Source organism: Pleurodeles waltl, chromosome 9, assembly GCF_031143425.1.
Source record: "Pleurodeles waltl isolate 20211129_DDA chromosome 9, aPleWal1.hap1.20221129, whole genome shotgun sequence".
NCBI lineage: Eukaryota > Metazoa > Chordata > Amphibia > Caudata > Salamandridae > Pleurodeles > Pleurodeles waltl.
Window position 1 is genome coordinate 138,479,821 of NC_090448.1, and position 22,915 is coordinate 138,502,735.

The 22,915-nt window shown below is 41.6% G+C and overlaps 1 protein-coding gene across 2 annotated transcripts in view; it reads right to left on the bottom strand.

Moving 5' to 3' along the window:
* Positions 1 to 1,033: 1,033 nt before the first annotated feature.
* The window catches only part of BICD2 (BICD cargo adaptor 2), a 297,533-nt gene continuing 275,651 nt past the window's right edge, over positions 1,034 to 22,915 (bottom strand). Inside the window, exons 7-8 of one of the 2 annotated variants that reach the window (XM_069206428.1) lie at positions 6,631 to 6,841; positions 1,034 to 3,188 (exon numbers count right to left, since the gene is read on the bottom strand). In XM_069206428.1, coding sequence (XP_069062529.1) covers positions 3,183 to 3,188; positions 6,631 to 6,841 — 217 coding nt within the window. In that variant the 3' untranslated portion in view covers positions 1,034 to 3,182. Of the gene's footprint in view, positions 3,189 to 6,396; positions 6,842 to 22,915 lie in introns of those variants that run through there. The other variant, XM_069206427.1, reaches the window with a different exon arrangement.

The following is a 22,915-nucleotide window of genomic DNA, read 5'->3' on the forward strand; positions in this document are numbered from 1 at the left end:
CTTCCCACGGGACATAACTGTTACAAGCCAGTCTATTTGTATTCAAGGAATTAACAAATTTAATAAAATAAAGCATGCATTATTGCTAAAACAATGAGAAATTAAGCACCTGTATCCAAGTGATGATATATCTTGAGGTGTTCTTTTTTCTAATTCTGTTGTTTTGGAAATCTGGTTAGGATGGTTAATAAATTCGCAAGAAAGACAATTAGTTCTCTATTATGATTTAAGGGGGACAATCAGTAAAAAATGTTTGCTTTTTAATTTAGTACCTACCTTATGTGACCTTAGCAGACCCTTCTGCTTTGTTGGCCAGGGAAGAAAACATTACATTTAAAAACCACAAGACTTTGCCTCTGGGCTACATAAAATTGCTAACCTGGGGCACTTAAAATACACCACTTACTGATCTAGCTTAAATATTCTGTAGCTGTTTTGACTGATTTTATTAAGCAAAACGGCTGTACGAAAGTGCCACTTGCATACTTATTCATGATTTTAAATTGTCCCATATCTTAACTTTTTCACAGAATCTTGAAATCATATCAGTCATATAGAGAACCCCATTTATGAGCGATTGAAATGCTGATAATAAAATTCCAATATTTACAAAGGTTATCATCAAATATATTGCCCTTTTATCTTTGAGTGCTGGAAATATATTGCCGAGTCTAATTTATTAATCTGGAACAACTTTATAGCAAGATGCTTATTTTTTTAAAGAGGTCCGCACAATGGGTCTAAATCTACTGCAGAAATTCAGTTGACCCATAATTCCAGGCGCCTTGGTAATATACTGAACAATTATTGGCTATGGTCACAAATTTGGATATGCATTCATGTCTTCAGAGCACACACAACACATACAAGAAGTCTTCCAATTTTCAACGGATCTCTGGATTACACCTAGATCTATCCAGCTCTCACGCACGGGAACACACTACTAGCATCAATGCTTATTTTGATTAACTCTTTTCCTTGTGCAGGCGCAGTCTGATGAGGATGCTCCAAGGCAAATAATGAAGAATACGCATTGTCTTTTATATTTTTATTGAATTTGCCAAAGTCTGTACCTTTACACAGCCAAACGTTTTTCCAACACAATTTTGTATTAATCTGCAGTTAATACATTTCCCTCTTTGTGTCTCACAATGCTGTCAATTTTGAATAGATAACTGTCAGTTTTAATCATTTTAAGGGCATTCACTCTTCACTTTCTGTGTAAAGGTTGCTTTGCAAGAATACATGCATATGACATTAAATGGAGACCAATTCGCCACTAAAAGTAATGCACATAAAACTTAATACAGTACTTTTTTTTTTAAACATCATTTCAAATAAATACCCACGTACAGATGAAATACTTGTTTATGCAACAATAGTTCTTATGGATCAATACTGCAACAGAAAATAAAAATATAAAAGTTCCCACACTAGGAATTATAATGTGCTTCTTCCAGCAAACAGAAATCTTTAATTCCCATAAACATGAACAATAATACAATTTGCAACTTTTCTTTTTACAAAAAAAAGTATATTTTTGCGAAGTACCAATTGAATCACTCCTAGCTTCAACAAACAACACCAGAATAATTAGGCACAGCTTGTTGATGCTCGCTTCAGTTTCTGTTTCCTGAAATAACAAACATTAGGTATAACATGCAAGAGAAGATAGTATCTTATTTTTCACATTTGCCAACAATACTATGGTTAATCTGTGACCGCCACCGTACAAAGCTAATATCAATATTAATATTGCCAATACAACTTCTGTACTGCAACCACAAATGTGTTAATACGTCTTGCGTTTGTTCGTTACAAGTCCAAAGCTATTAGATTTGGTTCCCAACATGTTTTCATGGTTTCTTTGAACCTTGAATCTGCAATGATCTGCATATTAAAGTATCATTGACCAACAGAATTGTTTACAATTTCTTGAATATACATCTATATCTATATATTAAGACTATCCCATTAAAAATGTGCTAAAGGGGAGTTCTCTTTGCACTTATTGCTCCTCATTGATTTTTTTTTCATCAAGTTCCAAAACAGAGTTTTCATTTATCATAAACTAAGCTATTCTGGATTACTCCCGTCAAATTATTAAAGGCACTACTGGCAATAATTAAGAACAAAAAAGGTGCAGAAACAGACCACCCTATGTTTGACAACTTTAGAATTTTACTTTTCTAAACGCACCACAATTTGGCACAGCAAACAAAGAAATAATGAAACAATTCCAATTTGGAATTTAATTTTTTCAGTTGTACAAAATTCTGTTCATCAATAATGCTTTGCAATTTCCTAACACCCAGGAATTCTGGCATCTGTAGGTAATACTACATAGTGAATATTTTTTCAAGTGCCTGTTATTGTTTTAACCAGAGCAAAGTCAAGTTTTCTTCTTGTTACATTGAACTATTCCTAAGAATAATAATACATTATGAAAAACCCCAGAATTTGAAGACCCTGGATTTCTTAATGAACATGGCAGTTAAAATCAGTAATATTAAACATAAAACTTAACATTGTATGATGAAAACAAAAAAAATACAGCTGCTGAAGCACAGCATATGTACGATCTTAGCAGAGCCCTGGGTTGTGTTTATTCACGTTAGAAACCCAGACCAAAGCATAACAAAAACAGAAAAGGGTATTTGGCCTGCTGATACTGGAACCAACAAGCAAAAACCCTGCTCCCAAAAAGGAGACGATTAGCACAAAATCACTGCATTATAAAACATTTCTACATAAAGATTTATAGAAGCCAACATAAAATATCAAAATATCAAAAGTGCACAGGTTTAATGATCAGATAAAAAACAATTAATATCTGAAAGAAAATAAGAAAGATCCCTTCCCACTTTCCCATTTGAGTGTTTCTAGTGAATAAGAAACAAACACTGATAACTATAATTGAAGTAGGTTTCTTCAGCACTTGCAAACTTTCTTCCTGAAGCAGCACTTATTGGCAAAGCCTTGTTTTCTAAATGTGAAAAAATAGGTTTTTGAAGTAGTGGTAAGAGTTACATGGCAAAGGTTGTAAAATTAGCATTATTTTAGTGGTTCCCACGCTTATGTGTGACATACTACCACCATATATCTTAAACTGGAAGGGATAATGAACGAAGCTGCAAAGCAACTCAACGCACGTGATGGAAAGTCCACGTCCAGGAACTAATCTACAGCTGAAAAATGGAAAATAAAATGTAATTAGAAAACAAATGATCATCATTCTCTGATTTACAAACTCATAATCTTAAGAAATATTGTGTAGGAAAAGCTCCACTGCAGCTTAGAAATCAGGCTGTTAGTTTTTAAAAGTAGATCAGAGATCTGTTGTAGACTGTTTGCACGATGCAAGCATAACCCAAACGTTTGCAATAGCATTACCAGTAAGTGGCAGGTGCAGGAAGGAGAAATTCTGTACAAGTACTGAACAAAGCTTTGCTGATCAAGCTTGAGAGGTGATGACAGGTACTTAAAAGAGATAATCAGTGAAGCTTTAGGTTCTCCAGAGACATGCAGGTCAGTATATCATGCAGGCAGCCACAGACAGCAGATATCATTTCTAGAGGAGAATCCACTTGCAGAGGTAGCTGATGGCGTAAAAAATGGAGTCCATGCTGCAATCCAGACTTTGCCAGTAAAAGTATAGACCACCGTACAGTGGAAGCACGTGCATTACAGTTCGAGAAAGCCCCAAGTCACTTTCATGTATGAAAATTAAGAGAACGTGAGGACAAAAAAAATTAACATTGTGTAGCATTATTCTCGTCCTAATGTACAAGGTTATATAGTAACTCAATATGGATTTTCTATTAACACGTTTTATCTGTTCAAATCTAATTTTCTTTAGCGATAGTAAAGCATTACGTGTGAAATGGTACTATATATAGGGTTTTCTATATTGTGTGGTTAGGCTTACACCAATCTTATAGTAACCACTGATAACATTTAGAACTGCCAAAACTCTGAGAGTTTATGAGAAGCCAATAAATGCACCTCTTTTCCTTATTTTTAAGTCAATATTTGAAAACACTTTAGGGAAAGAATCAAGTGAACGTATTCATTATCTACTTAACGTGAAGCAATAACTTGGCTACTCAGAGTGTAAAAAAATGTGCTATGACTGCAACATGATGAAGTGTCCCTCTCTTCCAAGGCATTCATCAATTGCCTACAATGTGTCTAGAGGAATATGGAAGGCTTTCTTTGAAGGATTGTGCATCAACAAGAGGAAAAAGGTTGAAACAACTGTTAAGAGATACACTTCTAACACTGTTAACCCTTCTTTATAGTAACTATAAAGCTCAAGCTACAGGAGAATATAGTATTGGCCACAAGCGAAGCAGTAATCAATACACTCGGATCTGCTTATATGACTGCGTTGTTTAGGCTTCTTTTCAACTTTGAGAAAAGCTCATAATAAAAATGTCTGATGATTGCTGGTATTCACATTATGCGTTGGAATGGACCAAGAAAATCCATTCCTGGTTTTGTTTGGGCAAACGTGTTAAGAATTAAACTTTAACGATGTGCCCATCATTTACGAAATTTGTGTTTATCTTGACAAAAACATTTTAAATAATCTCCAATTTTGTACTATCCCAATTAAAATTGGTTTACTCTTGCAATAATTAGCACTGCAGAGTGCCAAGGGACTAAGGGCCATATGTACTAAAGCTTTTCCCCATAGACACAGAATGGGTAAAATCCTTTGATACATCTGGCTCTAAATTACAGAAAAGCAAGAGCTGTGTGTGCTTTATTACTACCCGATGACATTGTGACTTCTCCTATCCACTTTCAGGCAGAGCGGTGAGATTCAAACAACAAGCTGCTGATAAACTACCAGAAACAGCGATAGCGGGAGGCACCCACAGTGGGATTATTAGAATGGCTTTTGAAAAACATTGACACTATTCGCAGATGAAACAGTGCTAACTTGCATCCATTTGATTCATACTATAAGCATACAAAATTACTTTGAGTATAAAACAAGCAGGGCTTTACATTAAAATATAGTTTGATTTTAGGCACTTTAAAGTCACAGTTACCAAAAATGTGTCTTAATGTGCTCAATAATTATTTTCACAATTTGTAAAGCAACATTGTTAAACCAAATCTCCTTTCCACATGTACAGGCACCAATTAGAATATATACTTTTCAATGGTGAAAACATTGAAATTAAGTAGTTAAATGACCATTCAATAGTCCAAAAGTCACATTTAGAATAATACTCTATCCTACTTCCATAATTCTCAGAAGTAAGCTGAGCTAGCTGGATTGCATGTGCCTATAATGTAGAGCCCTGCAAAACATGTGCTTGCATAAGGTAATATATTATTCTCAATTGTCTGTTAAGCACCTGAACACTATCATCGCTAATACTGTGAAGAACTTCATTGAGATTTTGACAACACTGCACTGTTAGGATACCCAAATCTCAGTCCCACGGATAGGCATTTTCATTATTTTCAATTTTCTGTAGCAGTTACCTAATTTGTTTCCTAGCACTTCAATCTGAATTGCATTTAATAAGCCTCCAGATATCTTTTTCATTTTATTAAGAATAACATCAAGAAATGGCAACACATTAATTAGAGGGCCATCGTATTTTGTACTCACTGTATATATGATGCCCCACTGCCCAAATGTCAAAGCCATTCTTGTGCAAAATCTCCAATTTTAAGGATCTTAAGGAAAGTTTGTACATTGGCAAGCTTCCCTGTGATTGTTTACTGAACAGATTATTCCTTTAATTAAAGACTCCGAAGTGTTAACTAATTTTGTGTTTTATCTGCTACTGTCTATCTACGAGAACCTCATATTTCTTGCTGAATTTAAAGAGATCGTCTGCACACATGTTTTTGATGAACATGCATGTTTTTTTAGCTTAGCTTTCTATCTTTACATGAGATTTGAGATTTGTTCCCCAAAATGCATTGTTAGTAATAGCTTTGGAACATTATTAAGTGGTGATATGACATAGAAATCTAACAGACGCTCAGTTGGACATATGTAAAGTACATTTGGTTTCGTGTTTGAACATGTTCCGCATTTACATGTTACACATCTACTTTTATGAGTTGCATTTCACTACTTCTCAAACCACAGTGCCCACCCTTTGTTCAAAAGGCAATCGCTAATTTGAATTTTGTTACAAGCCTAAATGTATGGATTACATTGGTACTATACACACTAGACTTATTAATAAATGATATAGTAGATCTGGTCAAGACACAACCTCGAGAAATATATATGCTTGACATGTAACAATTCAAGAGCAACAAAGCTTGGATGTTAATGGTGGATGTATTTAGTTGAGTTCCCTTCCACTATTAACCTCTCAAAAACATGTCGATATACACAGGCGTTAGTTACAGCTCAAACTGGAATAATAGAGGTTGCATTATTTGGTATAACAAGAAACCTGTCAAGTCAACTCACAGCAACATGATGGACAGAAGGGCTTCACACTGACCAAGCATAAAAGTTAGATGCGTAACATGAATTCCTTCTGGCATTCCCTAGTCACAATAGATCTTATACTTCTCACTGCAGAACACCGGATTTTGGAGAACAGACCCCTCGGTCCTGTCTGCACAGGATCGCATATGACTTACGCTGGGGTTACTGGTCTTGGCTTTGGACGCTGACTTTGTGCGCGCCCTTTTGGTCTGCTCGTGGTCAAGCTCAAGATGCTCCAGTCGCTGGGTGAGTGCAAGTTTCTGCTGGATAGCCATGCGGAGCAAAGAGTTCAGGGTCTTCTTCTCATCTTCTGCGGCCGCCAGCTGTCGCTGCATTTCATCCAGCTGTGTGACGTACTCATCACACCTGCAATTAGAAGTGGAAAATTTAGAAGCCTTACTTTGAATGGAAGAATGGCGGCTTTGCATCAAACAGTCATTGACATAGGGGTTAAAAAGAATGTGATAACCATCGGCCCATGAGGGTGCGCCTAGAGACAGTTCTTCCTTAGGCGCTATGAAAAGGTCTATTCCATTACAACACCATAACTAGGGCTTAGTTTTGAGTACCAGCAGTCTATTGATTTGTTAGGATAATTTACCAGAAGGTGCTGTAACAAACATTTCCATTCTAGATGTAATATGTTAATTCTGCCAGTTTTGGCCAAAGCATTTTTCAAATAAGTGACAATGTAACATTAATCTCAAATGTAAAGCAAAACATATACCCATTAGGCAACTGAGTCGTACTTAAATGACAAGCTTTGTCACACAGGCCCTCTGTGTTGTGCAAGCCAATGCAAGGATTATCAACATGGCTCGGAACAGAGATCGATTCGAGTATTCCCCACCAGGGGGAGAAGTGGAAATCAGTTCACAGCCCTCTCTTATTGGAACATCACGTCATACTGCAACACACTTCCTGCACAACCACTGATCTCATGGTCACAGAAAGGATGTAAGTTTTATTTACTTAGGAAAACTAAAGGGAGAAAGATTCGAAAGATATGCCTTCACAAGATATGCACATAAACAGACGCGTGCGCAGTGACGACATGATCCTGTGTGTTTACGTTCGTCTGTGTGGTGTGATAGTGGGTTTCGTTACAACTCATCCATCAGACTCATTTTGACAAATTTACCAGCCTGATGATTTTTTATTGAGAGGCCGAAAGGCCTTGACTTGAAGAAACGGGCACAGGGCACAATACCAAAATCAGGCGTAAAGTTCAACAACCTTCAAATGTCTACGTGTCCCCCCGTGTATAAATTTGAGGAAGTTACTGACACGCTTAGTAGCTTCTATAAGGCTATTCCATATGCTACTGTCACTTTCGTATACAAACTGTACGTCTGTCTTTGTTATGTTTTTGTAGCGCTGTGGACCTTTCTGCATGGAGAATACTTTTGTGGTGGGGTAGCTGGGAGATCTCGAGTCAGTATTTCGTGTGTCGCATATTCATGTGTGTGTTCTATAGTCTCCTGTGCCGTTCTGTAACCTTCTTGTGTTGTACTGTGAATAACGTACTGCACACATGGCAACATTTTAGAAGAGGAAAATGGAAGTTAAAAAATATATATATATATCGGGAGAATGTATTTTCTCCATTCACTTCTGTTGCAGGAAGGACAATTTTTGGCGGGAGACAGCCGAAATAAAGCCATTTGGGGCTTGAAAATTCGTAAGTCTCCCGCCTGAATCGGGCCTATTGGCATGTATGCGCACTGTAGGTTTCGTCTTGCAGTGCTACGGGCTTCCTAACCAGTGGCAAACTGAAGTTCTCAGGAGAGGTGATGTATGTCTGGTTTATGTCAGTGTTCAGTTTCTCACATCTTGTCCACTGTCAGTGTATGACGTTGTACTAGTCTTGACCTAAGTATCCCTCTGTCACGATGTTAATATCTCACCATCACGAGGTCTGTGACTCCTTGTAAGGGTCAGCATATGTTCCTTAACCATAAGTGATAATTTCTCCCAGTCCGTATGTTGGCTAGATTATCTCCTTTTCCCAGTATTGAATTTATATTGATGTGCACAGAATAGTTGTAGGTACTTAACACGATATAACAACTGTCTCAGGAAGCGCCATAATTTAAAGGAAAATCCGTACTTTACCATTTCCTTTCCGTATGACTAGGAACTGCAACAAATGATCTAGCTATTTAGTGCTCTGTAGCAGCCTGGGAAGCCGATTTATGGGGAGAGAAAAGAAAAATTGACTGGCACCTGTGAGCTTTAATCAAAGGCTGAAGGAGTGCAGATTCTATTCCCCTCACCAACAGAGTTGTACGTGCTGCCTTAGATGCAGTGGGTGTAGTGCAAGGAAAGATGTTCTGACTAACTTTCTTCCCAAGTTAAGAACTTTCCCGAACATTGGTAATTAAAGACTTGACTAAGAATTATTATAGAGGACATTTTTCAAAAGGGAACTTGGTTAAAACTCATTAGAACATTGGAAGTTGGCAGCTCCATTGAAAACAATGGAGTGCTGCGGGCTTTTACTGGCCGGTAAAAGCCCGCAGCGCCAACATTCCAATGGGCTTTGTTCACAGCAGCAGCTGTGAACAAAGCCTCACGGAGCCCGAGGGGATTCTAATCCCCTCGGGCTCCGTGAGCAATTTGTTTTTTTTAAGAGAACATTCTGCCCTGAGTGGCAGAATGTTCTAATAGCCTTAGAACCCGCCGTAGCGGGCTCTACCGGCTATTAAAGGCCCTTTCCCTTGTTAAATGCCCTCGCCTTCGGCTCGGGCATTTAACTCGGGAGCGGGCCTTTAATAGCCGGTAGAGCCCGCTACGGCGGGTTCTAAGGCTATATGAGATCATATTTAATGTCCATTCAAAAGTAGGAGTATCAACACAAAGTAAAACACATTTCAAAACATTTCTATATTCACTGACTATGGAAAGACACTACACTGAATGGGAAACGGCCTTTACAAATGTGGTAGTTAGCACGCAGTGCCTTTACCATGCATTTTTTACCACACAAATGTTTACCACGCATATGCTTTTACCACACATACCTTTACCATCCATGGAAAGTCTATTTAAGGTAAGTATAATGTGTGCGTGTGTGTGTATAGATACACACACACACATATGCATTTAAGGGTTAATGCTTGCGTAGGGGTTTAGGGATGTGTTGGGTTATAGGGTGGTAAAGGTATTTTAGGGTTTAGGGATGGGTAGGGGTATAGGGTGGTAAGGATGTTTTTCGGGTCGGGGTCAGTAGCAGTATCAGTTAGCAAGGGTGGGTTTAGGGGTGGGTAGGGGTGTTTGGTGGTAAGAGTATTTTTGGAGTTTAGGGTGGGTAAGGGTATTGGGTGGTAAGGGTGAGTTTAGGGTTTAGGGGTGGGTAAGGGTATTGGGTGGTAAAGATAACTAAGAAGAGGGGATGGGAGTCCACCCCAAAAAAATATAACATTGTTATATAATTTACATTATGATAGATAGATAGATAGATAGATAGATAGATAGATAGATAGATAGATAGATAGATAGATACCTCATTGCACACATTAGATACATTAATAAGTTGTGTCCGGTCATAAAAAACTAGACCTATCAGGAACACAGAGGCCTGAATCCTCTTCTGCTCTCTGCTATTACTCTGGTCAAATGGCAAGCTAATGAAGGTATGTCAGAGACTGGATGACTGTCAACAGTGGGCCATGATGTTCATGGACAGCAAGGACTGTCCCCCTCCACTAGCTGCACATGCTGCTTTAGGTAATATACAAAAACATATGGGCCTATTGTACGAGCACTCTATAGAAAATGCATGCCATAAATTGGACTTGCAAATGTGACAAAATAGGAGGAGAAAACAAGCAGCGAGGGGCAGGATCAAAGGCCTTAATTTTTCGATCACATATTACCAATTCAATGCACTTGTTCCTAAAACATATCCAGTATTAAAAGGTGGTTTTAGATGGTCCACCGCAATGTTGAAAAGTGCCTTGACCCTCTGGTCAGTGGTGGATGAATATAAAGAAAATGTAACCCTAGTAGTGGGTTGTTTCTGCAGTGTGCCCGACATCGCTTCATGGCTCTGTTCGCTGCATGAGCTAAATGTATTTGTGAGGCCGAAAATCAAAGCCTTATCATGTGTGCATTATGGTAGCTCTCTGTTCAACATCCCTGAATGCCAAATGTAAATGTAACCGACTGGATGTAGCGGCGGCAGCCACACCTGACACAAGCCTTCCAAACAGGGCACCGGCAGCAGAACCTGGTGACATGGATCCTGTCCAGGTGCATCCGTATCATGGTCAGGCATCCTATTCGTAAAGTCAGATTGTGTAGATGAAAAGCCTTAATATTGCATTGTAATAGTATTTATATAGCGTATGAGTGCAGTTTTAGTATTATTATGAGTTAATTTGAGCCGCGGATCTGAGAGTTTGTTAGTTAGATTGACTGGAGTAATGGAGGGGTGGAGGAGGAAAGAATTTAGAAGTGCTAATTGGGAGTATATGGTAATAGAATTTAGGCTTGGGATGAGTAAAGGACGATGGAAGAGGGAAGAGTCTGTGGAAGGGGTTAGGGAGATCATAGTAGCAGGGTGAGATAAATGAGGGAGAATTTACTCGGTTTGTTTGGGAGATCATGGTGGTAAAGACAGGTTTGGTGAGTTAGATGCCAGTGGGCTGGTAACAGTTGTTCTTGTCACAGAGATCTACTGAACAGCGACCAAAAGCGAATTCATCAATTTACTACTGTAGCAGGCAATTGCACCATGCACCATCTAAATAGTATGGTCTTTTGTGAAAACTCTTAGAAAGATTAAGATGCACAACAAAGGTGAGTTCAGAAAATAATTGAAAATTTGAGAAGGGAGCAGTGAATGGAAGATAAAGAGTACCCAAACATCGATTTCAAGTAATCGTCACCAATGGCTTACTCCCGACCACATAAAAAAAACATTCTGCATATTTCTCACTACAATAATAAATTATTATCTACATAGTGCTTCGTATCGCACTTCTACCAATTATGTGCACTAAAAATAAAAGGTGCTACTGTTTATTACCAGGTTAAGCGGTACTCGATTCACCAACCTGTGAAAGATGGGTGACCAAGGTGGTCTTGTCAGTTTTTAAACTCGTGCTGGGCTGATCAGAAACCACCTTGACCTAACTGAGCTATCTTCATGGAAGTAATGGTGACAAGTTTCTTGCTGTCTTAAATCAATCAACTATGTTTAGCAATTAACAATTTTCTACATTCAGCCTCGAACCCAGTGAATGACCTAAAATGGCCAATATATCGACCTCCACCTTGTTTACCTAAGTGTGTCACCAACATAGGGCCACTGTGTACAGACAACTAACAGCTAAACATGCCAGTGGCGACGCATGAATTTCAAAGGAAGACTGAATGAGAAGAGAAAAGCTATTACATGCAACCACTGAAGAAAGCAACACTCTTTCTGATTCAGGCATTAATAATCAGGGCTGAAGCCCCCTCTGTCCAGTCGTAAAAATAAACAATAAGGTTACTGCATGGAATATTACCTCCCACAAATCTGGGCGATGAGACAGTGGCAGGATTAAAACTCGGATAAAAACTATAGGGTGGTGCTTATTCCTTCAGTGGTCTTTGGGATTAACGGCGCTGAAATACCGACACTCGCTCCACTTTGAAGTTGCTGCGTTTAGTTTAAAATTGTACTGGAATAAAAAATACACTAAGCAATCATGATCTACAACGATTAAACACCCATCTTTACCCTATCTATGCTGCCACGTCCCGCCTTGATACCTCTGATGCATGCATTTGGATTAGGAGTGTATGCTATTAGAATTGTACTTTCAAAATGCCCTCTCTGTCTATCAATACATGTTTTCCTGTTACCAAGAAAACCTACGTCATCCTAGGCAAGGGAGCAATTGATGTTGTACCAGCTGATTCCACATCTGCCTGCCATTTGCACATTCAAATGTAATTGGCTTTGCACATGAGTATTTCCTGTGCACGAAGCTCAGCCTAAACAGCTGAGGCAGTGTTTTTAAAAATGAAATCTCACTGGAAACGCAATGTTCAATAGTGTATTCTTGTAACGCTGGGTGCATGGCACATATTTCAAAGACTAGGTGAATACAACAAAGCAGAACAGACAGTACTGGGCTACATGGCCATCCCATATCTATCTATCTATCTATCTATCTATCTATCTATCTATCTATCTATCTATCTATCTATCTATCTATCTATCTATCTATCGGCACATTGGTGGGAGGGAACCTAAATTAATTAGGAATGCTTTAGTAATAGGTCCCCACACCTTCAAGACTCAACACTCTGGAATATCCCTCTGCTGTAGTTTGAAAAGAGGATTGGAAAGACATGTCTTCCAGACCACCTGTAGTCTTGCTGGTAGAGGCTTAGGGCAGGACTAAATCTAACCTATCTACACAATACAAGTTGAATTGGTCGCTACACACTCCACTGCCTTCCAATGACACATTTTCCATTGGTTCTGCTTTCCATCTTCAGAGGCATCTTAACGTGGCCTCTTCAGTGAAACATCAATTCCCAATTCACATTCCCCTGGCACTTGTTGAGAAGGTTGCTGTACAGACTGACTGACAGCTAATTTTCCTCTTCCTCCACTTTACATGCACTTTATATTATATTGCATTGCAGCATTTCTATAGTGCTTCCCTACCTCTTGTCAAGGTCCCAAAGTGCTTTTTAGACAGTCCAGTGGGTAACTGATAGAGCTGAAGACGAGTGTTTAGTTTTTGTATCAAGTGTGTTTGATGAAATGTTATGGTCTGTATCACTTTACAAAATTATGAATACATAAATCAGTAGAAATGGTATGTTAAAGCAGCAGACATAACCTTTGCAATTATTTGCTGTCAAGTAAAATGTTCTTATTAAAGTTAAAATAAAAGAATTCACTTGATATAATGAGCTAAATTCTCTTTTTAAGACAGTATAAATAGGGGAGAAACCTTACCTTTAAAATTATCTAAGGCAAAAAAGTAGGGAAATTCAAGAAGATTTTTAATGTTAGGGTGTGATATGGCTAAAGTACCAAATGTAAGTGTACTGAACCTTTGTCTCACGAACAGTAAGAATATCTGCTGCGTCCCTCGTAACAAAGGAGCACAGCCCTGTTTCCATCATCTATGTGGTTGATGTGGCACAGATGGCAGAAGTGTATTTTTTGCCTGCTCCAACAACCATTAATCCCTGTTTCCTGGTGACAGTACTTGGTTTCAGTTAACTCATTCATTTGGCGTTTCCACATTGCTGATTTTATCTGATGAGAGTAGGTCAACCCGTTACGTCAGTAACGAAATGGCCATTCACTCGTAGGGTGAACCAGCCAGCTCACTGACTTTCTTTAAATTAATTGAGCAAATGGCCCCACCGCACTAGGAAACTTTGGCGATAAGTGCAATCAATAAATAATATCATATCACATAAGAGGAAACTGAGGTGGCACACTTAGCACATCAAAACATGATAATATTACCAAAGTTGGTGAATACTGTCCATGGTCCACAAATCTGGAAAAAGGTTCAAGGGCGGGGACTGTTAACCCCCTGCAAGATTCATGGGATTATGCTGTCCCTTGAATGGGTTCAGCAACCCAACAATCAGGTCTGCAGACCCCATTGACCGATGGAGCTTACCTTGGGTTTGTGACCATGACCACACATGTAGCTTGACGAGAGTTTACAAACTCTTCTATGGGGTCTATGAACTCTAAAAAAGTAAAAGGGAGAAAGAGGACTTGGCCAAACGGTGGGAGAGAGGGCGGGGGTCTGCCAGTAGTGGGCTGGGCGCATATGGCCAGGCCCAGTGGGAAACCACCACTGCGCACAGCCAAAGGCCATGCTGGGAAAGGGTTGGTTGCTGTGGCAAGCTGGATGTAGGGCATGGACACAGGCTAACCCCTGCTGTGCATGGCCTTTGAATATACAGAGTGGGAGTTGGCATTCTGCAAAGGTTTGGGCACAGGGCATGACCTAACGCTGAGTCCGGCTTTTAACATTCACTGAGGATGGCCTTTGGACCTTGTGCAACTGGGGCTGTTGGATGTGGAATATGATCCAAAAGCTTGAAAAAACATTGAAATAAACACAATGGTTAAAGTGAAGTTATGTGAAGCTTTGCATATAACACCAGAAGGTAGGTTTAAAAAAACCTCAGCAATTCTATGAATGCATTTAAAGAGCAGTTCTGGTTATGCATTTCACCTGAAAAACCACTGAAATTTGCAAGTTAAGGTTAAGAGCCTGAATTCATAACTCACACACCATCCATGCAAACCATAACTTGCACAGTAACAATGTTACAAGACTAGTATTCTTAAAATAAACAAGGAAATACATAAAACAAAATAGTAATTTTTAAATATGACACTATCCCTCCTACAATGGGAGTACTGTAATGCATTGCTAGGTCTTGCAAAATATTTGTAAGCGTACATTTGACATTTGCATATGGCATACAGAGTTTTTGATCTTTGTTCTGCTGTCTATTTCAGTTTATTTGGGTTATTTTGTTAAATTGTGGAATTCACTTGCCTAACTATTTATCATCATTATGTTGACTGTCCTTGTTTGGACGCTTGATAGTCTCTTGAGCATAACATCACAATTGTGCTGTTTTGCATGTTTATTCTTGTTTTGGCAGATTAATGTGCTTCTTGTTGGACTGTATTCCCCGAGAAGTAAAAAAATAGGTTTAGGGAACAAAATAGTGAATACAGAAGAGGACACGGATGTTTGTTCTGCTGGGTTATCTATTTTGTCTGCATCTCCTGTATACCCTGCCCCCATCATTACATAGTTTATGCTTCACTGCGTAATTACTTAAAATCATTGCAACCGTACAAGCGGAGATGTTTAAGAAACATCATAAAACAATTAATACATTCCTGCTTTCTTTGTGATTTTTAGTCCAGTTAAGCCCTGGGGCTGCCAGTGTGCATTTTCTATGCCAGTTGAGGGCTTGTTATCTCATCTTGTTTTTTTATGGCATGTTTTAAGGAATGTTCTGTTTTTAAAATAAATTTTGCAAAACTGGCCATGTGTTGTGGCGTCAATCCTTTCAGACTAAACAGGATAGCCTGCCAGCATGTTCTGAAACCATTGGTATTAAAAATGTTTTTCAGATACAGCTTTCTCCAGGGTAATAGGGCGGGGCAAATACAAAGGATGTGTAAGAAGTCTTCCCGGTGATGTGCGCAAAGTCTGCATCGTCCATAGTCTGTGGATCTGAGCCATTTTTGGATCAGTCTCCAATGCAGGTAGCAGTCCGAGTCTGGCGTGTAGCACCTTTATTTTTAGTGATGTTTTTAATATTTTTGCCATATGAGGTTGAGCTGTTGGAGCCTTATATGTGTTAATTGTCATCCAAGCATGAGATTGAATTCTGAACTTATCTTTGTCCTTGCTCCAGGAGAGCATCTTGAATTGTTTGTTTAGAAGTTGCTTGACATTTTTATGGGGTAAAAACTTTTGCCATAACTCCTTTGCCTGCAGGTGCTTTATGGCGAGAGCTGGGGATTCTGCCTGATTTATGTTGATTTCCTCCCAAATCAGTGCCTTTAGAGTGTTTGGTTGGGCCAGTCTTAGCATCGATGCATATTTGAGTAATGCCCCGTCTTGAACTAATGTTTGATCTTGTAATCCAAATTCCAACCTAATCTGCGCTGGTGAGGAGCTGTGTGGGAGGCGGAAGAGAAGGTGAAACACCTTGCTTTGTGCAATGCTCATGAAGTAGTTCCGTTTGCTTGGATATATTTCCGAACCCTATGTTAAGGCTGGCAGGAATTTTGCTTTTATCACTGTGAGTAGTGGACACCAGATTGGGGTTTGTAGTTTTGAGGCCAGGGCAAGGACTGATGCAAGCAGTGATGCCAACCTCGCTTTCAAGGTGTTCAGGTGCAGGTGATGCAATCAGCGCTCCTGTAGCCGGACACCGAGGGATTTATAGCTTCAGTTTCTTTCCACGGATTGAATACCACAGAACCATTTAGTTTTCTTGATTATCCGTTTGCCAAAAATGATTACCTTGGTTTTCTCCATGTTTACCACCAACTCATTAGTCGTGCAATATTGATTGAAGGTGTTTAGCACTTTCTGGAGTCCTGTACCTGAGAGATTCAGCAAGACGATGTTGTCAGCATATAGTAATGCAGTTAGGGGATAGTTGCTCTGTTTGGGAGGATGGGAGCCAATTATGTTTAGCTGTGTGCACAGATCTGCCAGATAGAGGTTGAAAAGCTTGGAGCCAGGACACACCTCTGCTTAACACCTCTGTCTATCTGGATTCCAGCTGATGCTCTTCCGTTGTTTCCAACTTTCACCCTTCCCCAATTTACTGAGTACAGAAGCTGTATTCCTTTTAGCAGCTCTGGCGGAATTTTTAAGTTAGCTAGTTTCCCCAACAGCTTGTTCCGGTCCACTGAATCGAAGGCTTTGGACAAGTACACGAAACAGGTTTAAAGGGAAATTTTTTGTTTGTATATTTTTCAGCGAGCATGGCTAGCATTATCAGGTTGTCAGAAGTGCTTGCCGATGGCCGGAAGCCGGTTTGATTCAGAGGTATTAAATTGAATTTGCTTGCCCATTCTTTTAGATCCTCAAGCAGGAGGCCCGCAAATATTTTTGCATCAACGTCAAGCAGTAATATTAGTAGATAGCTGTCTGGGTTGCCGTAGGGGCCCTTCTTATAGATTGGATGGAAAATTGCCCCGTTCCAGGAATCCGGAATTTTGTTTTCCGTGCTGCTGGCATTATAAAGATTGCAGAGCAGGCCGGTCCAAAGGGCAGGGTCATGTTTTAGTATTCCTGCTGGGGACTGTTCAGCCCAGGAGCCCCACTCTGTCTGCAGCGCCGTAATTGTTCCTCGACATTTTGTATTTCAAAAGATAATGGCTTTGCCTTGCTGCTTACGGTGGAAGATGGCTCCACTGTGTTAGGGCTGCCGTAGAGGTTGGAGAAGTGTTCTATTCACTTTCTCTCCGGGACCGCGTTACTTTGGTTCCCAGATGTCCTGCGCTCCAGCTGATTGTCTATAGACCACAATGATCGGCTGTTATTTTCTTAGGTGGCTTGTACGATTTTGATCCATTCCTGATCAATGTGAGCTTGCTTTGCTTCCCATATTGCCTTCTTGTATTCCTTTCTTAGTTCCTGAAAGGTACGCTGGTAGCTGTTGCCTGGTGGTTGGTTCTTTAGGGGTCTGGCAGTTTTGTTAAGCTGTTGTCTTTGTTGCCTTAATGTCTGCGTGAACCAGCCATTTCTGCTCAGTAGTGGACCGGCCTTGAATGGTTGTTTAGGCTCCAGCTGGTTCCTTAATGATGTTAATGTGGCCTCCCCTTTCAAATTATTTCCACCTGTTCCGTTTGATACAACGTTAAGTTGGCTTTCCATAATTCATATTTCTCCATGCACTTGTTAGACCATCTTATGCGATGGATGTGGTTTCCTGGATCTTGTTCGCCAATCCTCGGTAGTGGAGCAGCGAGAGCATTATTGTTTGCTATTTTTATTGTTTGTGGGTGGTGGTCACTTTCGCATCTCACCTCTATGCTGAAATCCTGGAAGTACTTGAAAATGTCTGTTGAGACAAAGGTGTAGTCTAGGGTGGAAGCGGGCTTCTTGGCGATGTGGCTTGGATTCATTGGGATTTCTTTAGGGAATCTGCCATTTAGGGCCCTTAGTCCTAACGCCGCTAGCAGTCTGACCAGGGGGTGGTCACATTTGTCCTTGTCCTTGAAGGGCGATTCTTGTGGTGGGATGCCCAGACGTTGGTCCAGGGCACTTTCCCGGGAGCTTCTTTTGCCATGATTGGTCATGTTAAGGATAAAATCACCTGTGATGATCCAGGGGGTGTTTCCAAATGCAGTTTTTATGGCTGGCAACTCTTTCTATGTTGTGTCTAGCAAGTGCTGGTTACGCATCATGTTAGGGTTGATGTAAATATTTATTATTATTATGGGCATCAGTGTTTGTTCCAACATCCAGTTTTTGATAATAATGGCTAGCATATGAGCTGACTTCAGGTCTATGATCTTGGCATTGAAAGATTTGGGTGCAGTTATGTGGATTGAGAGGCTGCCTTTTGGGTGCCCTTTGGGTTTAGGTCTAGCTGCCGGGCTTAGGAATTCTTCAAATTCAGCTAACGGATTTTCTGATACTTTCCAGGATTCCTGCAGGCAGATGATGTTGAAGTCGTTCAAATAGGCTTCTAAATTTGTGTCTTGCCTGATTTTGCTGGCCCCTGCAATGTTTCATGATATTATATTTGTGACCCACAACTTGCTTTTGGACAGCGTTGGTCCAGTTGGGAGAGTTTTAGCAGTGCAACTTCCAGGTCTATCATTATGCTGCAGGGTTCCGTCAGGATTGCTAAGTGGATTTGTACCAGCTGCGTTCCTCATCTTGCTGTCCACCTTCCTCACAATGCCTTATCTGCGGGATGCCCTGAGTGATGGATACAGAGATCTTTTCTGGGCTCTCAGTGAATGTAGTGGATGCCCCTTTAGCGTGTTGTAGAACAGATTGCTGATTCGCTGCTCGGGAGATAGTTGTCCTGAAGTTGTCCCTTTTATTGGTCTCTTCTTGCGGGATTAGAAAGGAGGGGTATTTTGCTTTGCGAGTTTCCTTTAGCTTAATGCCCCAGTCTTTGAATGTCTCTGATTTGGACAGTACTAACTGTGCTGTTAAAGTAGACTTTGGTACTTTCACTAGTGTCGCCTTTTTTTGGTGTGTAATGAAGGCCACATATTGCAAATCTTTGCTACTTATTGTTCCCAGTCCTTGCAGATTCTCAGAAGATTGCTACGATTAAGGATGTCCCAAGGGCCCTGTGATTTGTATGAAGGGCAAAAAGTAAGGGTGTTAACGCCCCCAAGTTTTGGGGGTGTCAGCTTAGTTGTTGATTTCACGCCGATTGTGGTGTGCAGGGCTGTTGTAACTGCAGCATCTATGGTTGCCTTTTCTTCTGCTTCGACTATCACTTGATTCGTTATATTTGTGTGTCGCTGGTGGTGTGGAGGGTTTGGGAAGGACACTGTTGATTTTGCAGTCCAGTGTGTAGACTTCTCGTGATTGGGATCACCGATCCCCTTGCTTGTGCCCTCTGGGTCACTTCCAGGGAAGAATACCAGTGTATGCACCTTGCGTTGGTCTGAGTAGAGCTGGCTATTGCTGTGTCCTTGTTCACATGTTCTTTTCCGGTGTGTTGTTGTGCTGGGGGTGGATCTATGACTTGTTCCAGAACAGTCCGTCTTCTTAATCGATGGAAGCTGTGTGGTTGCTTTTGGGGTTAGATATTGTGTCACGGTTAGGGGTCCTGTGTAGTTGGGTTCTAGTCCATTTGAGTCTCCTATTGTGATTTTCGGGCCCAGTATCCCCATGATCTTGTGTCTGGTTTGTCTTGTTTTACCTTCTTCTTGCAGCCTGGTAGGATTGTTCCTGGGCCATAGGGGCAGCCCATGGACTGTTGTGGTTGGTGACTTCGAGTCGCCTAGTTGGGCGGCTGTGTGTTGCTTTTGGTTTGCCCTGGGGTTTCCTCCTGGTGAGCTGCGATTGCTGTGGCTGGAGGGGTGTGAGTATTTACGTTCCGACTCCATCACCGTTTTATTGTGCATTTTCAAGAGGCGTTTTTTGTTTTTTCTGGAAAAAACAGGGATAAAGGGGCCATTTGTGGCTGTGTGTTCCTGGTTTGAGTCTTCGACTGAAGGTCCTAAAGACTGTTCTAAACGTGCTGGGCTTGCTGCGTCATGGGTGGGATGAATGGATGTTCTTTTTTGTGGGTTGTTTGTGCATTGCAGGCTCTGTAGGAGCTGCTTGACGTTTCCCGGCTGGAGCAATTCCTGCTTTAGATCTGTCACTAATGTAGAAATGACTGATGGCAGTTCTTGGAGTTTATCTAAAATTGGGCTATAGTGACACTGGTATGTCTGATATACCCTGCCCTTCTCAGCCTCCAAGTCGGACTGTGCTCTTTGAATGAGCACGTTTAATAGTACCAGCTTATTGTCTATTGCCATTGAGGTGGTTGCCAAATTTTGCAGGATTTCGATTTGAATATCTAGTTTGTCTGTATTAAAGATCGTTTCATTGGTTATGGACATCAGTGTGTTGTTTAGGGCTTCCCAACCGGTCGGCAGGACGTCCTTCGTGTCCATGTGGCTCTGGTTGTGGATTTGTGCTATTTCAAGTGCCTGTTCCCCTATAGTGCTGGAATGTTTAAAGCTTTTTTCTGTGTTTACGAGGAGGGCGTCCTCTCCCCCTTCCTCTGTACACTGCTCCTCTTCTTTGTTGAAGACCTCAACTAATTCGTCCTGTGTAAGTGTGGCCTCCCAGCAAGGGGAGGTTGAATGTTTTGCTAAGGCTGGTGCTGGTGATGCTGGTCCCGGTTTGTCCTGGTTACCTTCTGTGCTGTTTTTATTGGGATTGTGGTTTCTGTGGCTTCTGGGTGTCCCGCCCCCTCCCCTGCCTTTTATCACTATGATAGGAGATACAGGGGGTTCCCACTTTTACGGTTTGATGGTATGCTCGACTAAATTGTCCTGGGTAACATGGAAGGGTTGAGTGTTTAACATGCTTGGGATGGACAAGTCTGGCATGGATTCTTGTGCCGTTTTACTCGGGGGAGTGGTTTCCCAGGAGGTGAACAGTGTAATGGCACTGTCGCTGAAGGATCTTCCGTTTGGCTGTGGTCTTGGGAATGTTTCTCCTGAGAGGAGTTTGTCGCAGACGTTTCTACCCAGTGGTGTAAACTACTTGTCAATTCCTTGGCTCCTGGTGCTTCAGCACCCCCCTTGTCCCTGCTTATGTTCTCCGGGGTACACACCTTAGGCTCCTCGAACTCATTGGCACACTGGGGGTCGGCCTCTATTGCTGTTCGATGTCTCCTAGCGCGCTTCATCTTTCCCCCACCCTGCTTGTTGGGCGCTGCTTTCTCTTTTCTCATTAGGTTTTGGATCCTGTCGTGGGCACTCAGGAGGAGGGAACTGTGTGTTCTCATAGTCCTTTGCAGTTCTCACCCACTTTAGGTGTCTGTTGGTTGTGGCAGATAATTTCGCTGCTGATTGGGGAAATGGTATCTGATGATGTGGCGGGGCACGTACCTTGATTCCTGGAGTGCACCCCACTCTGGGCTGCTGGGCAGCTAATGGACTGCTGGTGGGCTCATCTTAGCCTCAGAGGAGCCTGCTGAGCCCTGCTGGTTGCCCTACTGTGCTCCTGCCGTAGCCCTGGTTGGGGCCTGGGGGCCTGGTGGAGGGGGCCAGCTGGCTTTGCAGCTGCTGCTGGTGTGGCTGTCTGAGCCCTTCTGGATCCTGCTGAGCCCTGCTGATGTCCTGCTGTGATCCTTTCGTAGCCCTCGTTGGCCTTGGTCTGTCCTGGCGGGGGTTTGGAGGGGGCCGGTTGGGTCCGCTGGTTCCTGTGACCAGGTCCTGGCTTTACTGTGTGGCCTGTATAGCTTGGGGCTGGTGTGCCTGCGTGGCCCCCTCCGGAGAGTGCAGCTGGCAAGTGGGTCTCCGGCCTCCCTGCAAGCCACACCACTACCTAGCTGGGCTGCTTCCATGGAGGGCCGGGGCTCTCTCTTGGCGGCAGCCACCTATGGCTGCCGCACTCGCACTGTGCCTCACCTGCTCAACCTTTGATTGCCTCACCCTCCCACTCCCTCCTCTTGTCCCTGCCATGCTCTGCTCCGAAGGATGGAAGGCTAGGGGCTGTGGGGGTTGTGGAGGGGGTTTTGGAGGCTGTGTGGCCCTGTTCGGGGCTGTTTGGTTGTTTGGATCGGATCTGCTTCCTTGCTGCACTCACAACGTGTGATGCGCTTCCGGTTTCCGCTCCGTGTGCTTCCGGTTCGCCCGCAATCTCTGCCCGAGAGACCGTTCTGCTCACAAAAGAGATGAGAATGTTCTTGTAGCAACTTTTACAATTTCCTTCCGTAAACAATATGTATGTTTTCTGGGCTTTTATGATGCTGTTGCAGAAATTGTTTTTACTACCCCAGCAGGCTCAGCAACCTGAAGAATGCGGTTAGAAGTGATAAAGGATTGCCAACTGAAGCACAGAACTTCTTACAAGCAGGATCCAGTCCCAGTGGGGTATGAGCACCACTGGCCATAAGCTGATATTTTTGTTGCCTGAAAGCTCAGCTACATCATATTATGGCTGGTTTTCTTTTGGTCACCATGGCAGAATGTACCAATGTGAGATTCAAAGAAGATTCTGCAACTCTCATGCCACAGGATATTTGCTGTTTGAAACAAAGGAAGTAAGAAATAGATCATGTAAATTCTGAGGCCAACATGAGAGCCAGAACTTTTTACATTATTTGAGTGGAGTGGAGTCACACAGCAGCACAGTCCAATGATCAGTCCTCCACATGCAGTATAACTCCATGGCTTTACCCAATTATAGAGAGATGTTTTTATTGTTACCCAATCAA